Source organism: Physella acuta, unplaced genomic scaffold (assembly GCF_028476545.2).
Source record: "Physella acuta isolate Inbredline_101_S28 unplaced genomic scaffold, ASM2847654v3 ptg001504l, whole genome shotgun sequence".
Lineage (NCBI taxonomy): Eukaryota > Metazoa > Mollusca > Gastropoda > Physidae > Physella > Physella acuta.
In genome coordinates this window covers 100,404-123,731 of record NW_026733019.1, presented here as the reverse complement: position 1 = coordinate 123,731, position 23,328 = coordinate 100,404, and the positions used below count along the sequence as shown (strand labels likewise).

The 23,328-nt window shown below is 45.8% G+C and overlaps 1 protein-coding gene across 3 annotated transcripts in view; it reads right to left on the bottom strand.

The window, feature by feature from the left end:
- LOC131928450 (ETS translocation variant 1) overlaps positions 1 to 23,328 on the bottom strand; it is a 59,511-nt gene that overhangs the window by 13,198 nt on the left and 22,985 nt on the right. For all 3 annotated transcript variants that reach the window (XM_059284504.1, XM_059284503.1, XM_059284505.1), the window contains 3 exons: positions 18,923 to 18,979; positions 10,005 to 10,563; positions 4,953 to 5,221 (listed from right to left, as the gene is read on the bottom strand). In XM_059284504.1, the coding sequence (XP_059140487.1) occupies positions 4,953 to 5,221; positions 10,005 to 10,563; positions 18,923 to 18,979 (885 nt within the window). The remainder of the gene's footprint in view (positions 1 to 4,952; positions 5,222 to 10,004; positions 10,564 to 18,922; positions 18,980 to 23,328) is intronic.

Sequence of the window (23,328 nt, the reverse complement as noted above, 5' to 3'; positions counted from 1 at the left end):
GGGGGGGGTGGGGTTATAAGGTTAGTGGCTGTGGTGGGGTGGGGGGTGGGGTTATAAGGTTAGTGGCTGTGGTGGGGGGGGGGGGGGGGGGTGGGGTTATAAGGTTAGTGGCTGTGGTGGGGTGGGGGGTGGGGTTATAAGGTTAGTGGCTGTGGTGGGGTGGGGTGGGGGGTTATAAGGTTAGTGGCTGTGGTGGGGGGGGGGGGTTACGGTTAGTGGCTGTGGTGGGGGGGGGGGTTATAAGGTTAGTGGCTGTGGTGGTGGGAGGGGGGGTTATAAGGTTAGTGGCTGTGGTGGGGTGGGGGGGTTATAAGGTTAGTGGCTGTGGTGGGGTGGGGGGGGGGGGTTATAAGGTTAGTGGGTGGGGTGGGGGGTTATACTGTTAGTGGCTGTGGTGGGGGGGGGGGTTATAAGGTTAGTGGCTGTGGTGGGGTGGGGGGGGGGGGTTATACGGTTAGTGGCTGTGGTGGGGTGGGGGGGGGGGGGTGTTGCATTGTGGGGGTAGAATATATGTCCCTCTATCAGCCCCATATGATTGTGTCTATCAGCCCCATATGATTGTGGCCCTCTATCAGCCCCATATGATTGTGGCCCTCTATCAGCCCCATATGATTGTGGCCCTCTATCAGCCCCATAATCCTACATTTATTCCACCACCCGGTGGATTGGCATCCATTCTCTGTGGCGGCTCATCCCTTGTTTGCCTCAGGGATTATCCTAATCCATCTAATCCGCCGCCTCCACTGGGATCATGGGACAAGATAATTTGATTAGGTCGTCTGCTGCTAGACTTAGCGCTTGTTGTTCTCTCCCTTTGAGTGGCAGCTCTGTCACTGGTGCCCGTCATATTGTGGTCTTTTGGTGCCCGTCATATTGTGGTCTTTTGGTGCCCGTCATCTTGTGGTCTTTTGGTGCCCGTCATATTGTGGTCTTTTGGTGCCCGTCATCTTGTGGTCTTTTGGTGCCCGTCATCTTGTGGTCTTTTGGTGCCCGTCATCTTGTGGTCTTTTGGTGCCCGTCATCTTGTGGTCTTTTGGTGCCCGTCATCTTGTGGTCTTTTGGTGCCCGTCATCTTGTGGTCTTTTGGTGCCCGTCATCTTGTGGTCTTTTGGTGCCCGTCATCTTGTGGTCTTTTGGTGCCCGTCATATTGTGGTCTTTTGGTGCCCGTCATCTTGTGGTCTTTTGGTGCCCGTCATATTGTGGTCTTTTGGTGCCCGTCATATTGTGGTCTTTTGGTGCCCGTCATCTTGTGGTCTTTTGGTGCCCGTCATATTGTGGTCTTTTGGTGCCCGTCATATTGTGGTCTTTTGGTGCCCGTCATATTGTGGTCTTTTAGTGCCCGTGGTCTTTTGGTGCCCGTGGTCTTTTGGTGCCCGTCATATTGTGGTCTTTTGGTGCCCGTCATATTGTGGTCTTTTGGTGCCCGTCATCTTGTGGTCTTTTGGTGCCCGTCATATTGTGGTCTTTTGGTGCCCGTCATATTGTGGTCTTTTGGTGCCCGTCATATTGTGGTCTTTTAGTGCCCGTGGTCTTTTGGTGCCCGTGGTCTTTTGGTGCCCGTCATATTGTGGTCTTTTGGTGCCCGTCATATTGTGGTCTTTTGGTGCCCGTCATATTGTGGTCTTTTAGTGCCCGTGGTCTTTTGGTGCCCGTGGTCTTTTGGTGCCCGGGTGGGCTGAGGGTGGGCTGACATTATCTGGGGTGGACCGGCTGTGCCAGAGCCGCCCAAGAAATAAAATAGACCCCCACCCCGACAATCTCCAGCACATCGGACATTGGCCACACGCCATGGTCAATGTAAAAAATGGCCAATTCGGGAACTGAGCGACTGTATTAGGCAGTTGCAGGTAGACTATAGGCTACTGTGTAGACAGTTGCAGGTAGACTATAGGCTAATGTATAGACAGTTGCAGGTAGACTATAGGCTAATGTGTAGACAGTCAGGTGGACTATAGACTAATGTGTAGACAGTCAGGTGGACTATAGGCTAATGTGTAGACAGTCAGGTGGACTATAGGCTAATGTGTAGACAGTCAGGTAGACTATGTTCACGTGACCACAACACAGTGTATGTCCCGTGTACTAGAGCAGGTTCTGATGTTGATTGGCTAACTGAAACAACAAACTGACAGGAAGGGGCGGGGCCAGCTCATCGATTTGTGGCAGCTCTTGACGGGCGGGAGCTGGCGTCTGCTGGGAGGCTGGTCCACGTCTGCTGGCTGTGTGGGGGGCCGCGGGGTGAGGGAAGCAAGGTGTGTGTGTGGGGGGGGGGGGGGCTGTCAGCTTTAAGACCATCATACCTGGTGTACGCCTACAATACATGTTCAGTGGTCTGTAGTAGTCTAACTGTCACTGTCACAATATCACGCTGTGACACTTCCATTGTCATTTTGTCATTGACATTAAACTGTCACTGTCAAAACACCACCTACACTGTCGAGTAAAGACGTCATCCAAAAACATTTCATTCATGATTGTCACGTTGACAGCATCTGTGATTTCACGCGCACCCAATACAATCATGATTGTCTGCTTTTTTGCTCACACATTTTACCAACAATCTTGGATTCAAGATTGTTAAATTCCAATTCCAAACATTCAAGATTGTCAAATTCCAATTCCAAACATTCATGATTGTCAAATTCCAATTCCAAACATTCATGATTGTCGAATTCCAATTCCAAACATTCATGATTGTCGAAATCCAATTCCAAACATTCATGATTGTCGAATTCCAATTCCAAACATTCATGATTGTCGAATTCCAATTCCAAACATTCATGATTGTCGAATTCCAATTTCAAACATTCATGATTGTCATCCGCCCCGCGATGATTGCCTGACAGACAGTCAAGGCCTGCTACAATTTTAAGCTACCAGTTTAAAAAAGGCACAGTGCAGAGTTCAAAGGTTAAGCCGGGTATTTCTTACCGCACGTGCTGACCTTGAGTGCTGACCCCAAGAACGTCTCCCGAATTCTGGGACAAAAGCCGGACAGACCAGGCCAACAATAGCGGGAATCACGTGGTTGTGTGGGTTGTGGGGGCATGAAATGGGGGTTGATTGGCTGTCTGAATGTGTCGGCTGTCTGAATGAGTCGGCTGTCTGAGTGTGTCGGCTGTCTGAATGTGTCGGCTGTCTGAATGTGTCGGCTGTCTGAATGTGTCGGCTGTCTGAATGTGTCGGCTGTCTGAATGTGTCGGCTGTCTGAATGTGTCGGCTGTCTGAGTGTGTCGGCTGTCTGAATGTGTCGGCTGTCTGAAAGTGTCGGTTGTGTTAAAACGTAAAATAGCCTGACGTCACACAGTCCATGTTTTTCTGACCACTCTGTCAGAGACACGAAGATCTGCCGCTCTTCTATCTGTTTCTTCTTGTCATGGATGTCTGCCTGTCATTTATGTCATGTAGTGTCTTGTTATGTCATTTCAAGGTAGCCTGGTATTTATGTCATGTAGTGTCTTGTTATGTCATTTCAAGGTAGCCTGGAATTTATGTCATGTAGTGTCTTGTTATGTCATTTCAAGGTAGCCTGGTATTTATGTCATGTAGTGTCTTGTTATGTCATTTCAAGGTAGCCTGGTATTTATGTCATGTAGTGTCTTGTTATGTCATTTCAAGGTAGCCTGGTATTTATGTCATGTAGTGTCTTGTTATGTCATTTCAAGGTAGCCTGGTATTTATGTCATGTAGTGTCTTGTTATGTCATTTCAAGGTAGCCTGGTATTTATGTCATGTAGTGTCTTGTTATGTCATTTCAAGGTAGCCTGGTATTTATGTCATGTAGTGTCTTGTTATGTCATTTCAAGGTAGCCTGGTATTTATGTCATGTAGTGTCTTGTTATGTCATTTCAAGGTAGCCTGGAATTTATGTCATGTAGTGTCTTGATATGTCATTTCAAGGTAGCCTGGTATTTATGTCATGTAGTGTCTTGTTATGTCATTTCAAGGTAGCCTGGTATTTATGTCATGTAGTGTCTTGTTATGTCATTTCAAGGTAGCCTGGTATTTATGTCATGTAGTGTCTTGTTATGTCATTTCAAGGTAGCCTGGTATTTATGTCATGTAGTGTCTTGTTATGTCATTTCAAGGTAGCCTGGTATTTATGTCATGTAGTGTCTTGTTATGTCATTTCAAGGTAGCCTGGTATTTATGTCATGTAGTGTCTTGTTATGTCATTTCAAGGTAGCCTGGTATTTATGTCATGTAGTGTCTTGTTATGTCATTTCAAGGTAGCCTGGTATTTATGTCATGTAGTGTCTTGTTATGTCATTTCAAGGTAGCCTGGAATTTATGTCATGTAGTGTCTTGATATGTCATTTCAAGGTAGCCTGGTATTTATGTCATGTAGTGTCTTGTTATGTCATTTCAAGGTAGCCTGGTATTTATGTCATGTAGTGTCTTGTTATGTCATTTCAAGGTAGCCTGGAATTTATGTCATGTAGTGTCTTGATATGTCATTTCAAGGTAGCCTGGTATTTATGTCATGTAGTGTCTTGTTATGTCATTTCAAGGTAGCCTGGTATTTATGTCATGTAGTGTCTTGTTATGTCATTTCAAGGTAGCCTGGTATTTATGTCATGTAGTGTCTTGTTATGTCATTTCAAGGTAGCCTGGTATTTATGTCATGTAGTGTCTTGTTATGTCGTTTCAAGGTAGCCTGGTATTTATGTAATGTAGTGTCTTGTTATGTCATTTCAAGGTAGCCTGGAATTTATGTCATGTAGTGTCTTGATATGTCATTTCAAGGTAGCCTGGTATTTATGTCATGTAGTGTCTTGTTTTGTCATTTCAAGGTAGCCTGGAATTTATGTCATGTAGTGTGAACAGAAACATCCACACACAAAAATGGTTGGCGGATGTTTCTGTGTTCACACGGCGTGCGGATGTTTCTGTTCACACGATGTGCGCAGGACCTTATAAATGAGACAATTCTAAGAGAGAAAAACCTTACCACAACAGGAAGTTGCATCATAGGCCATGTCACGTGGCTCCTGCTTGACGCTGACGTCATTCCCCCTGGCTGTAGGGTAGCCATGATGTCTGGCTGTAGCTGCCATGGCGAACCCCTGGTCTGGGGGTTTGAGCAGGGGAGAGACGATGTAGGGGTTGTGGGCGTGGTTGACGGGCTGGGCGTGGGCTTGAGGGGGCGCTTCGTGTTGCTGGAAATGGGGGGCGGGGCTGAGGTAGCTGAGGTTGGGCTGAGAGTGGGGGCGGAGATACCTGTAAAAAAAAAAACACTTTCAGTTCAGCTCAACTGAGCTTAGCTTAGTTTAGTTTAGTCCAACTGGGCCCATTCTGGTCAAAGTTTTAAGCTCAGCGGTTAGTGTCATACTTGATTTTAAATAACGGAAGAGTTCAAGGTTCTATTAGGGTTTGATGAGATGTGACCTTGGGTTAGATGAGATGTGACCTTGGGTTAGATGAGATGTGACCTTGGGTTAGATGGGATGTGACCTTGGGTTAGATGTGATGTGAACTTGGGTTAGATGGGATGTGACCTTGGGTTAGTTTTCTAGTTGTTTGAGTCGAGAAGCTCACAGACAGGAACACATCCCACAGTGGTCAAGTAGCCGACTGTTGCTGCCCCCCCCCGGTCAAGTAGCCGACTGTTGCTGCCCCCCCCCCCCGGTCAAGTAGCCGACTGTTGCTGCCCCCCCCCCCACCCCAGCGTGTTATGTGCCAGTCATGTTGAAAGGTGTGACGTCAGACATGACGGACGTGATGAGCAAGGCGGGGGTGGGGCTTAAAACTTTCAAGTATGAACTCTTCTGGGTACGGCCAGAATGTGCGAGATGGCTGGTCACCACGATGGCTGGTCACCACGATGGCTGGTCACCACGATGGCTGGTCACCACGATGGCTGGTCACCGAGATGGCTGGTCACCGAGATGGCTGGTCACCGAGATGGCTGGTCACCGAGATGGCTGGTCACCGTGATGGCTGGTCACCACGATGGCTGGTCACCACGATGGATGGTCACCGTGATGGCTGGTGAGTGAAACCTCAACGCTGGCTCTGTGACTAAAGCCGCATAGCTTTTCACATTTGGTCAAACACATTTTGGTAGGAGATTATCGTCAAAGGCTATCAGGGTCTAATTATAATGCTAATTACCCTATTCATATCTCTAAAACTTATCATATCTTAGCCATATTTAACCATAAGTTGACACCATCTAAGTCATTTTAGCCACTTTGACGCCTCACTTAGGCAACATCAGCGCTATATCTATGCCACATCTATGCCACATCTATGCCACATCTAGGCCACATCTAGGCTATATCTAGGCTATATCTATGCCACATCTATGCCACATCTATGCCACATCTAGGCCACATCTAGGCTATATCTAGGCTATATCTAGGCCATATCTAGGCCACATCTAGGGCACATTTATGCTATATCTAGGCCACATCTAGGCTATATCTAGGCTATATCTAGGGCACATCTAGGCTATATCTAGGCTATATCTAAGGCACATCTAGGCCACATCTAGGCTATATCTAGGCCACATCTAGGCCAGATTTATGCTATATCTAGGCCACATCTAGGCCATATCTAGGCCATATCTAGGCCACATCTAGGGCACATCTAGGCCACATCTAGGCTATATCTAGGCCATATCTAGGCTATATCTAGGGCACATCTAGGCTATATCTAGGCTATATCTAGGCCACATCTAGGCCATATCTAGGCTATATCTAGGCCACATCTAGGGCACATCTAGGCTATATCTAGGCCACATCTAGGGCACATCTAGGCCACATCTAGGCCATATCTAGGCCATATCTAGGCCACATCTAGGGCACATTTATGCTATATCTAGGCCACATCTAGGCTATATCTAGGCCACATCTAGGCTATATCTAGGCCACATCTAGGCCACATCTAGGCTATATCTAGGCCACATCTAGGCCAGATTTATGCTATATCTAGGCCACATCTAGGCCACATCTAGGCTATATCTAGGCCACATCTAGGCTATATCTAGGCCACATCTAGTGCAGATTTATGCTATATCTAGGCCACATCTAGGCTATATCTAGGCCACATCTAGGCTATATCTAGGCCACATCTAGGGCACATCTAGGCTATATCTAGGCTATATCTAGGCCATATCTAGGCCACATCTAGGGCACATTTATGCTTTATCTAGGCCACATCTAGGCTATATCTAGGCCACATCTAGGCCACATCTAGGCCACATCTAGGCTATATCTAGGCCACATCTAGGCCACATCTAGGCCATATCTAGGCCATATCTAGGGCACATCTAGGGCACATCTAGGCCATATTATGTCCTCCCTTTGCTCACACCTAGGCTACAACTTGTCCACGTCGCCAATGGATCAGCAGATCTGACCGTCTGCTGATTAAAACTTGGCGCGTGTTTGAGTCGAGACAACGAGCTTGGTGTATTTGTCCAACCGTTAGGATATCGTCTGCGACACTACAGATCTTATCTCTGGAACCAATGCCACCCCAGCCCACCGATGGCCGAGCGATGGCCGAGAAAAACAAATGGCGACACGGCCATTGTTGCAGGCCGTGGCCATCGAACTGGCCGGCCTCTCAATGGTGCCAGTTGAACATCCAGGGGAGATCACTAATGATGACTGGGGCGCGCGGGGAGACAACCCGTTTCCATGACGACAGAAAGCCGTGTCTAGGTGTTCGGTCTAATGGTCGAGTGGCCAGCAATTAATTGCACGCCACAACGAGTGACAGAGATAGAGAGGGAGGGGGGAGGGAGGGGGGAGGGAGGGGGGAGGGAGGCAAACAAAAAAGATAGGCGGAGAGAATAGTGTGAGATAAAAGATGGTCATACAACCCAGACTACTGTAGACATTTGGTGTACAGGTTTTTGTACACAGACCACTGTAGACATTTGGTGTACAGGTTTTTGTACACAGACCACTGTAGACATTTGGTGTACAGTGTACCCAGACTACTGTAGACATTTGGTGTACAGTGTACCCAGACTACTGTAGACATTTGGTGTACAGTGTACCCAGACCACTGTAGACATTTGGTGTACAGTGTACACAGACCACTGTAGACATTTGGTGTACAGTGTACACAGACCACTGTAGACATTTGGTGTACAGTGTACCCAGACTACTGTAGACATTTGGTGTACAGTGTACCCAGACTACTGTAGACATTTGGTGTACAGTGTACCCAGACCACTGTAGACATTTGGTGTACAGTGTACACAGACCACTGTAGACATTTGGTGTACAGTGTACACAGACCACTGTAGACATTTGGTGTACAGTGTACCCAGACTACTGTAGACATTTGGTGTACAGTGTACCCAGACCACTGTAGACATTTGGTGTACAGTGTACCCAGACTACTGTAGACATTTGGTGTACAGTGTACCCAGACTACTGTAGACATTTGGTGTACAGTGTACCCAGACCACTGTAGACATTTGGTGTACAGTGTACCCAGACTACTGTAGACATTTGGTGTACAGTGTACCCAGACTACTGTAGACATTTGGTGTACAGTGTACCCAGACTACTGTAGACATTTGGTGTACAGGTTTTTGTACCCAGACCACCGTAGACATTTGGTGTACATGTACCCAGACCACTGTAGACATTTGCTGTACATGTACCCAGACCACTGTAGACATTTGGTGTACAGTGTACCCAGACCACTGTAGACATTTGGTGTACAGTGTACCCAGACTACTGTAGACATTTGGTGTACAGTGTACCCAGACTACTGTAGACATTTGGTGTACAGGTTTTTGTACCCAGACCACCGTAGACATTTGGTGTACATGTACCCAGACCACTGTAGACATTTGGTGTACATGTACCCAGACCACTGTAGACATTTGGTGTACAGGTTTTTGTACCCAGACTACTGTAGACATTTGGTGTACAGGTTTTTGTACCCAGACCACTGTAGACATTTGGTGTACAGTGTACCCAGACTACTGTAGACATTTGGTGTACAGTGTACCCAAACCACTGTAGACATTTGGTGTACAGTGTACCCAGACCACTGTAGACATTTGGTGTACAGTGTACCCAGACCACTGTAGACATTTGGTGTACAGTGTACCCAGACTACTGAAGACATTTGGTGTACAGTGTACCCAGACTACTGTAGACATTTGGTGTACAGGTTTTTGTACCCAGACTACTGAAGACATTTGGTGTACAGGTTTTTGTACCCAGACTACTGAAGACATTTGGTGTACAGGTTTTTGTACCCAGACTACTGTAGACATTTGGTGTACAGTGTACCCAGACCACTGTAGACATTTGGTGTACAGGTTTTTGTTTTGAGATTAGAGGACTTAGGAAATAATTTTATGTTCATTTTAAAATTGATTGACAGCATAATTTAGGTTCCGTTAATTACGTTAAATATAAGATTTTTAAAGGTATAAAACCAAAGACGATGACTCTAATATGTAGTGTAATCAAGGCCAGTAACTATGTTAGCCGGGAGACAAGTGGCCTATCTGCGTTAGTCAGATGACGAGTAGCCTATCTGCGTTAGTCAGATGACAAGTAGCCTATCTGCGTTAGCCAGATGACAAGTAGCCTATCTGCGTTAGTCAGATGACAAGTAGCCTATCTGCGTTAGTCAGATGACAAGTAGCCTATCTGCGTTAGTCAGATGACAAGTAGCCTATCTGCGTTAGTCAGATGACAAGTAGCCTATCTGCGTTAGTCAGATGACAAGTAGCCTATCTGCGTTAGTCAGATGACAAGTAGCCTATCTGCGTTAGTCAGATGACGAGTAGCCTATCTGCTTTAGTCAGATGACAAGTAGCCTATCTGCGTTAGTCAGATGACAAGTAGCCTATCTGCGTTAGTCAGATGACAAGTAGCCTATCTGCGTTAGTCAGATGACAAGTAGCCTATCTGCGTTAGTCAGATGACAAGTAGCCTATCTGCGTTAGTCAGATGACAAGTAGCCTATCTGCGTTAGTCAGATGACAAGCAAGGGCAGTAACTGTGTTAAAAAGTGTTACCTGGCGTCGTGGTGAAACAAGGGTTCCCCTACAGCCGTGGTCCCGGGCAGCTGGTGCTGTAGGTGGTGGAGGTGGTGGGGGTGGTGGTCGGTCTCCCGATGGTGCTGCTGTGGTAGCGTGGGCTGTGGGTGTGGCGCGTGGAGGTGTGGGTGGTGTATGTGGTAACCTTGACTGTCCTTAAAGGGGTCAGAGTTCAAAGTTTCTTTCTCCGAAGAGGAGTTTGATGTGATGGAGGATGAGGGGGAGGGGGTGGCGCCCTGGTCGAAGCACGGCTCGTGGTAGGCGTATTTGGTAAGTCCCGCGCTGCTGCTAGTGTTGGTGCTCGCAGCGATGGCGTTGTTAAGTCTGTTGTTGGCGGCCATGTTGTTGGCGGCCATGTTGTTGGCGGCCATATTGGAAGCGGCCATGTTGCTGCCGGCGGGGTTGCCGCTCCCCCCACAGCTGTGATTAGCTATGCGGGGTGCCGCCCCCTTGTCCATCGTCCGGCACTGCGGGCTGCCGTCTGATTGAAGGCACGTGACTCCCTTATCCGACGACGTCATCTTCATTAGGCTGTTGTCTGTTGTTCAAGGAGAGTCAAAAAATTTAAAGCGTTTAGATGAGGTACATTGGAGGGTTTTATAAAAAAATAATAGGGCCCTCGAGGGGACACTGTTATAAAACACTTGGTGCTCTATTGGTCAGCTTAGTCTGACCTTCTAGTCATGCTGTGCCCATTCAAAAGCCACTTAAACTAACGACCTAATTAAACTATAAAAAACTAATTATAACTTTATTAATGACTTCATTAAACTAAGATAATACCTTATCTCATGTTAAAAACATAACAAATAAAAAGAGAGTGTAATCTAGATTTCTGGTTCCTAAAAGTGCATGACTATAAATAGCTGTTAGACTTCTGCAACAGACCCGATCGTCTGCTAGCAATGACCGCATTTCTACTGCGCACCAGTTTCGCGCATGTAGTGAATTAACCTCACAAAATGTTCATTAAATAAGTTTTCTAAACCAAACCGCGACTGACAAGATGTGTCCTTCAACACATTTTTAAAAAAAATTCACATTTTTTTTGACTAAATCGTCGTTATTATCATTTGAAGACAACATTACCAAGTTAGGTGTGAAAGTTTTATTTATTTTTGTGCTTTATCACAATTTACTTTGGCCCCCACAATATATAAAATGTGCATCTGCAAAAGGTTCCGTTCTGTTGCGTCTAGTATGGTCAGTGTACTCAATCCTCAGTCTAAGTTGGGTCCAGAGTTTCTTCCAGGCATCTCTTCGGGGGGGCGAAGCCCCCCCCGAAAATTTTTTACCGCCCCCCCGAAGATTTCAAGTGCCCCCCCCCCCCCCCGGAGAAAAAAGTCTGGAAGAAACACTGGTTGGGTCTAGTATGGTCAGTCTCCTCAGTCTAAGTTGGGTCTAGTATGGTCAGAGTACTCAATCCTCAGTCTAAGTTGGGTCTAGTATGGTCAGTGTACTCAATCCTCAGTCTAAGTTGGGTCTAGTATGGTCAGTCTCCTCAGTCTAAGTTGGGTCTAGTATGGTCAGTGTACTCAGTCTAAGTTGGGTCTAGTATGGTCAGTGTACTCAGTCTAAGTTGGGTCTCGTATGATCAGTGTACTCAGTCTAAGTTGGGTCTCGTATGATCAGTGTACTCAGTCTAAGTTGGGTCTCGTATGATCAGTGTACTCAGTCTAAGTTGGGTCTAGTATGGTCAGTGTCCTCAATCCTCAGTCTAAGTTGGGTCTAGTATGGTCAGTGTCCTCAATCCTCAGTCTAAGTTGGGTCTAGTATGGTCAGTGTCCTCAGTCTAAGTTGGGTCTCGTATGATCAGTGTACTCAGTCTAAGTTGGGTCTAGTATGGTCAGTGTACTCAATCCTCAGTCTAAGTTGGGTCTAGTATGGTCAGTGTCCTCAGTCTAAGTTGGGTCTCGTATGATCAGTGTCCTCAGTCTAAGTTGGGTCTAGTATGGTCAGTGTCCTCAGTCTAAGTTGGGTCTCGTATGGTCAGTGTCCTCAGTCTAAGTTGGGTCTAGTATGGTCAGTGTCCTCAGTCTAAGTTGGGTCTAGTATGGTCAGTGTCCTCAGTCTAAGTTGGGTCTAGTATGGTCAGTGTCCTCAGTCTAAGTTGGTCTAGTATGGTCAGCGTACTCAGTCTATGTTGGGTCTAGTATGGTCAGTGTCCTCAGTCTAAGTTGGGTCTAGTATGGTCAGTGTACTCAATCCTCAGTCTAAGTTGGGTCTAGTATGGTCAGTGTCCTCAGTCTAAGTTGGGTCTAGTATGGTCAGTGTCCTCAGTCTAAGTTGGGTCTAGTATGGTCAGTGTCCTCAGTCTAAGTTGGGTCTAGTATGGTCAGTGTCCTCAGTCTAAGTTGGGTCTAGTATGGTCAGTGTACTCAGTCTAAGTTGGGTCTAGTATGGTCAGTGTCCTCAGTCTAAGTTGGGTCTAGTATGGTCAGTGTCCTCAGTCTAAGTTGGTCTAGTATGGTCAGTGTACTCAGTCTATGTTGGGTCTAGTATGGTCAGTGTCCTCAGTCTAAGTTGGGTCTAGTATGGTCAGTGTCCTCAATCCTCAGTCTAAGTTGGGTCTAGTATGGTCAGTGTCCTCAGTCTAAGTTGGGTCTAGTATGGTCAGTGTCCTCAGTCTAAGTTGGGTCTAGTATGGTCAGTGTCCTCAATCCTCAGTCTAAGTTGGGTCTAGTATGGTCAGTGTCCTCAGTCTAAGTTGGGTCTAGTATGGTCAGTGTCCTCAGTCTAAGTTGGGTCTAGTATGGTCAGTGACCTCAGTCTAAGTTGGGTCTAGTATGGTCAGTGTCCTCAGTCTAAGTTGGGTCTAGTATGGTCAGTGTCCTCAGTCTAAGTTGGGTCTAGTATGGTCAGTGTCCTCAGTCTAAGTTGGGTCTAGTATGGTCAGTGTCCTCAGTCTAAGTTGGGTCTAGTATGGTCAGTGACCTCAGTCTAAGTATGGACAGGGTCACCAATCAAGCCTGTGAGTCGAGGCTCTATGGAACACGTGACCAGACTGGCACTAACTATTGAAAAAGTCAAGGTCATCTGAGACCCCCAGATGACACGAGACTGACGTCATCAGACCCCAGACCCCCCCACCATAAAACTACTGACCATCAAACTACTGACCATCAAACTACTGACCATCAAACTACTGACCATCAAACACTGACCATCAAACATCTGACCATCAAACTACTGACCATCAAACTACTGACCATCAAACTACTGACCATCAAACTACTGACCATCAAACTACTGACCATCAAACTACTGACCATCAAACTACTGACCATCAAACTACTGACCATCAAACTACTGACCATCAAACTACTGACCATCAAACTACTGACCATCAAACTACTGACCATCAAACTACTGACCATCAAACTACTGACCATCAAACTACTGACCATCAAACTACTGACCATCAAACTACTGACCATCAAACACTGACCATCAAACTACTGACCATCAAACTACTGACCATCAAACTACTGACCATCAAACTACTGACCATCAAACTACTGACCATCAAACTACTGACCATCAAACTACTGACCATCAAACTACTGACCATCAAACTGCTGACCATCAAACTACTGACCATCAAACTACTGACCATCAAACTGCTGACCATCAAACTACTGACCATAAAACTACTGACCATCAAACTACTGACCATCAAACTACTGACCATCTCACAAAAAAGCATCACTTCTGACAATGCCTAACCCTGGGGGGGGGGGAGCAGCATCCTCTTTCCCTGTCCCCACTACAACGTTAAGTCAAGTGTGACGTGTCTACCATAAGCTTACACCCCTACCCCACTACAACGTTAAGTAAAGTGTGACGTGTCTACCATAAGCTTACACCCCTACCCCACTACAACGTTAAGTATAGTGTGACGTGTCTACCATAAGCTTACACCCCTAACCCATTACAACGTTAAGTCAAGTGTGACGTGTCTATCATAAGCTTACACCCCTACCCCACTACAACGTTAAGTATAGTGTGACGTGTCTACCATAAGCTTACACCCCTAACCCATTACAACGTTAAGTCAATTGTGACGTGTCTATCATAAGCTTACACCCCTACCCCACTACAACGTTAAGTAAAGTGTGACATGTCTACCATAAGCTTACACCCCTACCCCACTACAACGTTAAGTCAAGTGTGACATGTCTACCATAAGCTTACACCCCTACCCCACTACAACGTTAAGTCAAGTGTGACATGTCTACCATAAGCTTACACCCCTACCCCACTACAACGTTAAGTCAAGTGTGGCGTGTCTACCATTAGCTGACACCCCTATAGGGACCGTTCCATCACCTGACGCCCCATCCTTCACCCCCCCCCCCCCCCCGTCAAGTCGAATGGTCTGAGACACGTCGCTGTCGCAGGATCCAACTAATTAGTCCCGAGGGGTCGCCGTGACGTCATGAGACCCAGGTGCGGGCACCCACTCCAGTCCCTATTTGGGATTTTAATAAGGACCCCTGGGTGACAGAGACCCCTCCTATACTTTCCCGCAATGACACCTCCTCCCCCCCCCCACCACTCACGATCGGAGGAAATAGGCATACCTCTCGCGGACTATCACTAGGATCACTCACACAACTTTACATCTCACTCACACAACTTTACATCTCACTCACACAACTTTACATCTCACTCACACAACTTTACATCTCACTCACACAACTTTACATCTCACTCACACAACTTTACATCTCACTCACACAACTTTACATCTCACTCACTCAACTTTACATCTCACTCACACAACTTTACATCTCACTCACACAACTTTACATCTCACTCACACACTCACACAACTTTACATCTCACTCACACACTCACACAACTTTACATCTCACTCACACAACTTTACATCTCACTCACACAACTTTACATCTCACTCACACAACTTTACATCTCACTCACACAATTTACATCTCACTCACTCAACTTTACATCTCACTCACACACTCACACAACTTTACATCTCACTCACACAACTTTACATCTCACTCACACAACTTTACATCTCACTCACACAACTTTACATCTCACTCACACAACTTTACATCTCACTCACACAACTTTACATCTCACTCACACAACTTTACATCTCACTCACACACTCACACAACTTTACATCTCACTCACACACTCACACAACTTTACATCTCACTCACACAACTTTACATCTCACTCACACAACTTTATCCCCCCGCTACTGATGCCTTCCGCCGCCCTTGCTACTGACACCTATAACCTCCCAACCCCACTCCCCACACCCCCCTCCACTCCCCCACCCCACCCACTCCTGACGCCTTCAGATTTTGACTCAGGACCTTTCTCACCTGTTTCAATTATTGTAATTAGCGGTGTGTGGCTGAATGGCGCGCGCACAAAGGTGAGCCTGCACGTGCTGTCACCCCGTAAGCTGTTAGACTTTTCATTGATGAGGGACCGGCATGGTGGGAAGCCGGCATTGGTGGGAAGCCGGCATTGGTGGGAAGCCGGCAATGATGAGCCGGGTAATTAATTGAAATATTAAATTGAAAAAAATAAAGATTCACACATTTTCTCAATTCGATAATTTAATTGATCACGTAAAGCCCAAAAAAAAAAAAAATCAAAAGGTCATATAATTACGTCATTCGAGGCTCAGGAAGTATATTGTCAAATATATATATATATATATATATATATATATATATATATATATATATATATATATATATATATATATATATATATATATATATATATATATATATATACTAGCTGCGAATCACAATGCAAATGCTAACGCAAAAATACAAACAAACAAAAACACAAACGCAACACGCAAACACAAATGCAATCGCAAAAAACACGAAAGAAAACGCAAAACATAAACACAACTTAAATGCAAACATAAACACCTAGTGTTCACAGTCTAGTCGGGGGCGCCAAATCGCACCTGGCCGGAGCTCAGGCGGAACCGCCTGATTCAACTAAGTAACGACTATAATACCCCAACGTATCCATAAAATAAACAAAAGGCAGAATTTAAAATATCCGTATTTTACCTAACATGTTGCATTTTATCAATCCTTGCTAATTATAATATTCTAACAATAATGTCCCCTAGAACGTATGCAGAATTTACACTCACATTTTTTATTAGCGTGAGTTGAATTTTTTTTAAATTACCTCCCCAGGGAAAATTATAAAAGACTAATTAATTAGTTGGATTTTTTTTTACCTTACTGATATTAACATGTATGTAATTTTTCTAGCAATGTAAGCGAAAATATTATTTGATATTGAGTCATTTAAAATGTTTTAGCAATATGCGTTTATTTAATATTTTATTGACGTTATGCGAAAAGTAAAAACAGCCCAAACAATACACACATTTTTAGTTGTTATACAAACGAAGCCTACCCAACAATATACATTACATAATAAGATACTTCGATGCAAGTAAAAAGCACATGATGTGTGTTTACTTTTATGGTTCAAAAATCTATAACGATGACAGTAGGACTGACACACTACCAGCACTGTTATATTATATATATATTTATTTATTTACATATTATATATATATATATATATATATATATATATATATATATATATATATATATATATATATATATATATATATATATATATTATATATATCCGCACTCCTATACCGTATTACGGCGCTACTCATATATTGAAAAGGTCAGCTGACCAACTTAACATGCGCTGGTAATACTGGTATAAATCTTCGACCCCGCCCCCGCCTTAAGGGTCGGCCACACGGACAATGGTCCACAATTTGTATGCTAGCGACTTCGTCAGTTTAAAAATTGGTACTGTTTGGTACATTTTGGTAAAGTTTAGTAAACGCAAACCACAACCCATAAACCGAGCTACCGCAACAAACCCTACCCCGACCCTAAACTCCCGGCCGCAATTGTTACCGTGATGGTAATATGTTTTATACCCCCCCCTCCCCCGTGTAATCCTTTTAGTTCTATTGTTTAGCTGTTCATAACCCCAGCCTATTGTTCATAATCACTCACTCAGGCTGACGGCCTGTTAGCGCGGGCAGCTAGCCCGAGGGGGGGGGGGGTGTTAAAATGGACGGGACAGGGGCGGGACATACGGTCTGGCACTTGTATCTGCATGGCTTGATTAGAGGTGGGGGTGGGGGTGAGACGAGATTAATTTTTGGGGGAGGGGTTGGACGCGACAAAATAGACGGTCAGGGGCGTCTCATAAGACTGGGGCGTCTAAGGGCGCATAACATACTGGGGCGTCTGAGGACAGGGGCGCCTGATAGAGGCGATTGAAATTATTTTATGGAAGCTAAAATCTCCAGCCCCCCCCCCCCACCACCCCCCCCCCCCCCACACACAACCTCCCCCACCACGTTAGACAGGTATTATATCGCTGCGGTTTTGATATTCAAATGGATGTCTTTTGGACAATTTAGTGGGAACATTTTTAATTTAGAAAATGTACCAAACAAACCAAAGTCACCCACCCCGTCCCCACCACCCCAGCCCACAAACAATGCTCCCCACAGAGGCAATCAGGAGAGTGAGCTGACGGTGGATTAGAGTCGTGGGAGGGGAAGAATATCTGGGGGTGGGGTATCAAGGGGTGGGGGATATATGACGTTCATTTTTCTTCACTTGGACACCTCGGCTTTTTGCCAGTAATTGTCTACAGCCAATCAGGGCATCACCTGGCTGTTGACAATAGGACAATCTCACCGTGTGTGGTGGGGGGGGGGCGAAGTCTGAGAAATGTCTAGTCCCAGGAGAGAAGGATCACACAGTACCGGGAATCTAAAAACAACCACATCAAACCACACCCCACATCACCCCACATCAAACCACACACCACATCACCCCACATCAAACCACACACCACATCAAACCACACCCCACATCACCCCACATCAAACCACACCCCACATCAAACCACACCACACCCCACATCAAACCACACACCACATCACCCCACATCAAACCACACACCGCATCACCCCACATCAAACCACACCCCACATCAAACCACACCCCACATCAAACCACACCACACCTCACATCACCCCACATCAAACCACACCCCACATCAAACCACACCACATCACCCCACATCAAACCACACACCACATCACCCCACATCAAACCACACACCACATCACCCCACATCAAACCACACCACATCACCCCACATCAAACCACACACCACATCACCCCACATCAAACCACACACCACATCACCCCACATCAAACCACACACCACATCACCCCACATCAAACCACACACCACATCACCCCACATCACCCCACATCAAACCACACCCCACATCAAACCACACCCCACATCAAACCACACCACATCACCCCACATCAAACCACACACCACATCACCCCACATCAAACCACACTCTACCAGACCCAACTAAAAAACTGACGTCATGTTCAAGTGACTACACCCCCCACCCCCCCACCCCCCCCCCCCCTTACCCTCTGACCGACTATCATGTATGTACGGTCACGCTATTTATTTTAATAGTCTGTGGACAACGACACAAACTGATTGAGTCAATGTAATTGGTGTAATCGTTTAGTGTGTAATCAATCGGTGTGTAATCGTTTAGTGTGTGAACTTTTTAAATGTGTCGTGGCCAGGTGTAACAAACAATAAAGCAAACAAGCAAACAAACAAACAAGCTAACAAGCAAACAAACAAACAAGCAAACAAACAAACAAACAAACAAACGAACAAACAAACAAACAAACAAACAAGCAAACAAACAAACAAGCAAACAAGCAAACAAACAAACAAACAAACAAACAAACAAGCAAACAGACAAACAAACAAACGCAACCTACCTGAGCGGCCCTGACCTTCAGCCCCGCTAAACTTGTCCTGGTCAGATGCGCAGTGGGCTGAAACAAAACACAGGGGTCATTGTAAGGGGTCATTGTGAGGGGTCATTGTGAGGGGTCATTGTGAGGGTCATGTGTGGGAGGGGGGGTCATGTGGGGGAGCGGGGTCATGTGGGGGAGAGGGGTCATGTGTGGGAGGGGGGTCATGTGGGGAGGGGAATTTTTAAGGATTTGGTCATTTTTTTTTTTAAATTAATTAGCCAGACTGTTCATCAGAGACAGATGTAGATTTAAATCTATTCAATGAGTATGTATGTGTGGGGTGTGTAGGAGAGGTGTGAGTGGGGCTGGGGAGGTGTGCGAGTTAGATGTGTGTGTGTGGGGGGGGGGAGGAGTTGCTAATGCTATCTGGAAAGTCTCGAAGGTAGACGGCTGCTCTTAGGACTGACCACATTATCCGTTCATCTGCCGAACTCACAGAAACATGTGCACTCTACTTGACCTGCCCTGACAGCCGACTGGGTATAAAACAAATGTCTCCGCCGTCCATTGGTTGGGTACCAGTGACATGTTGTCAGTTGTTTGTACTAAAATGTTTGTACTAAAATGTTTGTACTATAATGTTTGTACTAAAATGTTTGTACTAAAATGTTTGTACTAAAATGTTTGTATTAAAATGTTTGTACTAAAATGTTTGTACTAAAATGTTTGTACTATAATGTTTGTACTAAAATGTTTGTACTAAAATATGTGTACTAAAATGTTTGTACTAAAATGTTTGTACTAAAATGTTTGTATTAAAATGTTTGTACTAAAATGTTTGTACTAAAATGTTTGTACTATAATGTTTGTACTAAAATGTTTGTACTAAAATATGTGTACTAAAATGTTTGTACTAAAATGTTTGTACTATAATGTTTGTACTAAAATGTTTGTACTATAATGTTTGTACGAAAATGTTTGTACTGGAATATTTGTACTAAAATGTTTGTACTAAAATGTTTGTACTAAAATGTTTGTACTAAAATGTTTGTACTAAAATGTTTGTACTAAAATGTCTTAAATCTTTGTACTGAAAGAGGCGGCATAGTCCTTATTTGCTAGTATCAATTGCGTGTATGTTTGTTAGCCTATGTTAGTGTGAGCAGAGATGGGGGGGGGGGTTTCTTGCACGACAAAAACATGACGTCACAACAGACTTCTCGTAACTTGCTAGCCACTATCCCTCCTTCTGCACACCCACTCCTTTAAATGACTCCCCCCCCCCTCCACCCCACCCACTCCTTTAAATGACCCCCGCACCCCCCCCCCACCCCCACCCCATCCACCCACAAGTTTCTCAAGGTTTAGCACCTCTAGATTGTCACTGAATTCAAGAACCAGAACTGGCGCTCGTCATCTCCAACTATGGGCCACCAAAGTCAGAGTCGTCACCCTTTGTACGTCACCTGGACCTATGGGCCACCAAAGTCAGAGTGGCCACCCTTTGTACGTCACCTGGACGTATGGGCCACCAAAGTCAGAGTGGCCACCCTTTGTACGTCACCTGGACCTATGGGCCACCAAAGTCAGAGTGGCCACCCTTTGTACGTCACCTGGACCTATGGGCCAACAAAGTCAGAGTGGCCACCCTTTGTACGTCACCTGGACGTATGGGCCACCAAAGTCAGAGTGGCCACCCTTTGTACGTCACCTGGACGTATGGGCCACCAAAGTCAGAGTGGCCACCCTTTGTACGTCACCTGGACCTATGGGCCACCAGAGTCAGAGTGGCCACCCTTTGTACGTCACCTGAACCTATGGGCCACCAAAGTCAGAGTGGCCACCCTTTGTACGTCACCTGGACCTATGGGCCACCAAAGTCAGAGTGGCCACCCTTTGTACGTCACCTACTCGCTGAAAACCGTTAGCCCCTCAACTCTAACCCCTGACCTAACATGACCCCAGCTTCTAATCCCTACTCTAACATGCTCCCCCCCCCCCCCCCCCCCAAACCCCTGACCTAACACGCCAGTAGAAGGGGCGGGGGGGGGGGGCAGGTGAGAAGTTAAAGATGGCGGCTTGCATCAAGAATGGAAGGCACCTGAATCACGTGACGGGGACACATTGAACACACACTCGAGTAGCAGGAGCAGACGATCGCCAGTGTCAAAACATTCTTACGATTGGCGGTTGGGTGTGACTTCCCGCCGAACGGTTGGCGGTCACCACGGGCCCCCCACCCCACGGGCCCACCACCCCACGGGGGCAGGGAGGGAGGAGGGTGATGCCCTATGACCCAAGAATTTTTCTAATGTTTTGTTTCGTTTAATCTCCCGTCTTTTAAAAATAGTGTAGCTCGACCAAATGTTTGAGAGATATAGGCTACTGAACCTGCTCATCTGTGAGCTAAGAGATATACTGACCCGCCCTGCTCATCTGTGAGCTAAGAGACGCTAATACAAGACCCGGAATTGTTAAATTAATGACCCGTCAGTTAATGACTAGTATACGGATATGTTTCGTGTAGATAAAGAAGGCGGTATTTAAATACAATGTGAGGCGTGTATGGTGAACAACTAGAGAATAAAATGATATACAAACATTTATAATGCGCTACGCAGGCTTTTATTTACTTGACAATTAACGACAATGTCTGTTTATGGCTTGTAGCAAATCTTGTATCTCAATTTTTACCCACTTCTAATTCACCGATTTTGTTTAAACTTTCCAGGTATGTGCTTTTTCGATGATAATACAAGGGGTTAATTTATTTTTTATCTAACAAGATACACAATGAATCATTAATCAATTAAAAATTAATTTAAAATGTATACATTTAGTTTAAAAAGGGAGGTAATAGAGCTAATCTCAAGCCACTAAACAGCCTGTGTGGTGAAGTGTGGGCCACAGACGACTGGTTTTCACTGGTGTCTACAAATGGCAGATCACAAGAGATGGCTCCAATATGTGAGAGATCTCTTGAGCGGCCGAAACTTTTATTAATCAAGTTTAGTTCGGGGCAGTTAAAAGCTTATGATTATATTTTAACCCTAGCCTTAACCCTTGTGAAAACTTGAAGAGATCCGAGTTAAAAATAGCTTGGTGGCGATTGGATGACGTCACAGTGTGGACGTCACAAACAAACGTATTTACACCTGGGCTGTTTGCTCTCTTAAAACACTTCACTGCTCGTTGGTAGTAGCTGACCTGCCACAGGTTGCTGCAGGTTGCTGCAGGTTGCTGCAGGTTGTTGACAAACTTCCGGCCACAAACACTTCTGGCGCGCCGATGGTCTTGTCGTGTGCTCGCGGGAGTCACGTGTTTGTTTTTGGCGGCACTCGTGGTCTGGGGGTTTGCTCTCGGCGGCCCCTGCGGCCAGCCCTACCCCCGGGCGTGTTTGCTCTGGCGGCTAAATCGAGCTAACACCGTACGGACAAACAGCGCGAGGCGGATTAACATTGGCCACAAATTTGGGGGCGGGTGTCGGGGAAACATTGCAGAAGTCAAATGTTTTCCGTTCTTCTCCTCCATTAGTGGCTCAGCTAGGGTTAATGACTGGTTTGTTAGATGTAAGGGTTAATGACTGGCTAGCTAGATGCGTGGGTTGATGACTGGTTAGTTAGATGTAAGGGTTAATGACTGGTTAGTTAGATGTATGGGTTAATGACTGGCTAGCTAGAAGTATGATATTGAATCGGATTGTGTTGTACCATCTTGTGTCAAGTTGTATGTGTCGTGTCATGTCGTGACGTATTTTGTTGTTTCCCCGCCCGTCTCCTGAAGACAATCGTACCCAGCTGCCACGATATTTGAAAGCATTTTTTTGTCTTGGGGTGCCAGTCGTTTTGTGGGAAACTATTTTGTAGGGAACCGTTTTGTCTGGAGTCAATTTCAGTAGAACCTTTAGTCCGATATTGTTTGCTGGGAGCCTTTTTATCATTTTCTAATTTTGTCACTAATTGTTTCGACAGTACACCCCCCCCGCCCCCCCCCCCCCTTTCCATAACTTAGCCGCCTCCCCCAATTCCATAATTTTTACCCCCCCCCCCCCAATAATTTAAGCCCCCACCCCCCATAATTTAAGCCCAGCCCCCCCCCCCCAAATTTCATAATTTAAGCCCCCACCCCCCATAATTTAAGCCCCCCCCCCTTGCCTAACGAAGCGCTGACCGTTGCTGGACTTCAAAGATATTTTAATGAGCCGCCAGCTGACGTGTCCCCACAAGATGACCAGAGAATATTCTAGAAGAAAGATGTCAGCCCCAGGGATGTTGGGATGACAGCCCGCCGTAAGTCCCCCATTCATGGCAAAATGTTTTCTTCCACTGCACGGGGTATGATGAGGGGGTGGGGCTGGGAGGGTGACGAATTGATTACTGCCGGGGTGAGGGTGCCGGGGTGTGGGTGCCGGGGTGAGGGTGCCTGGG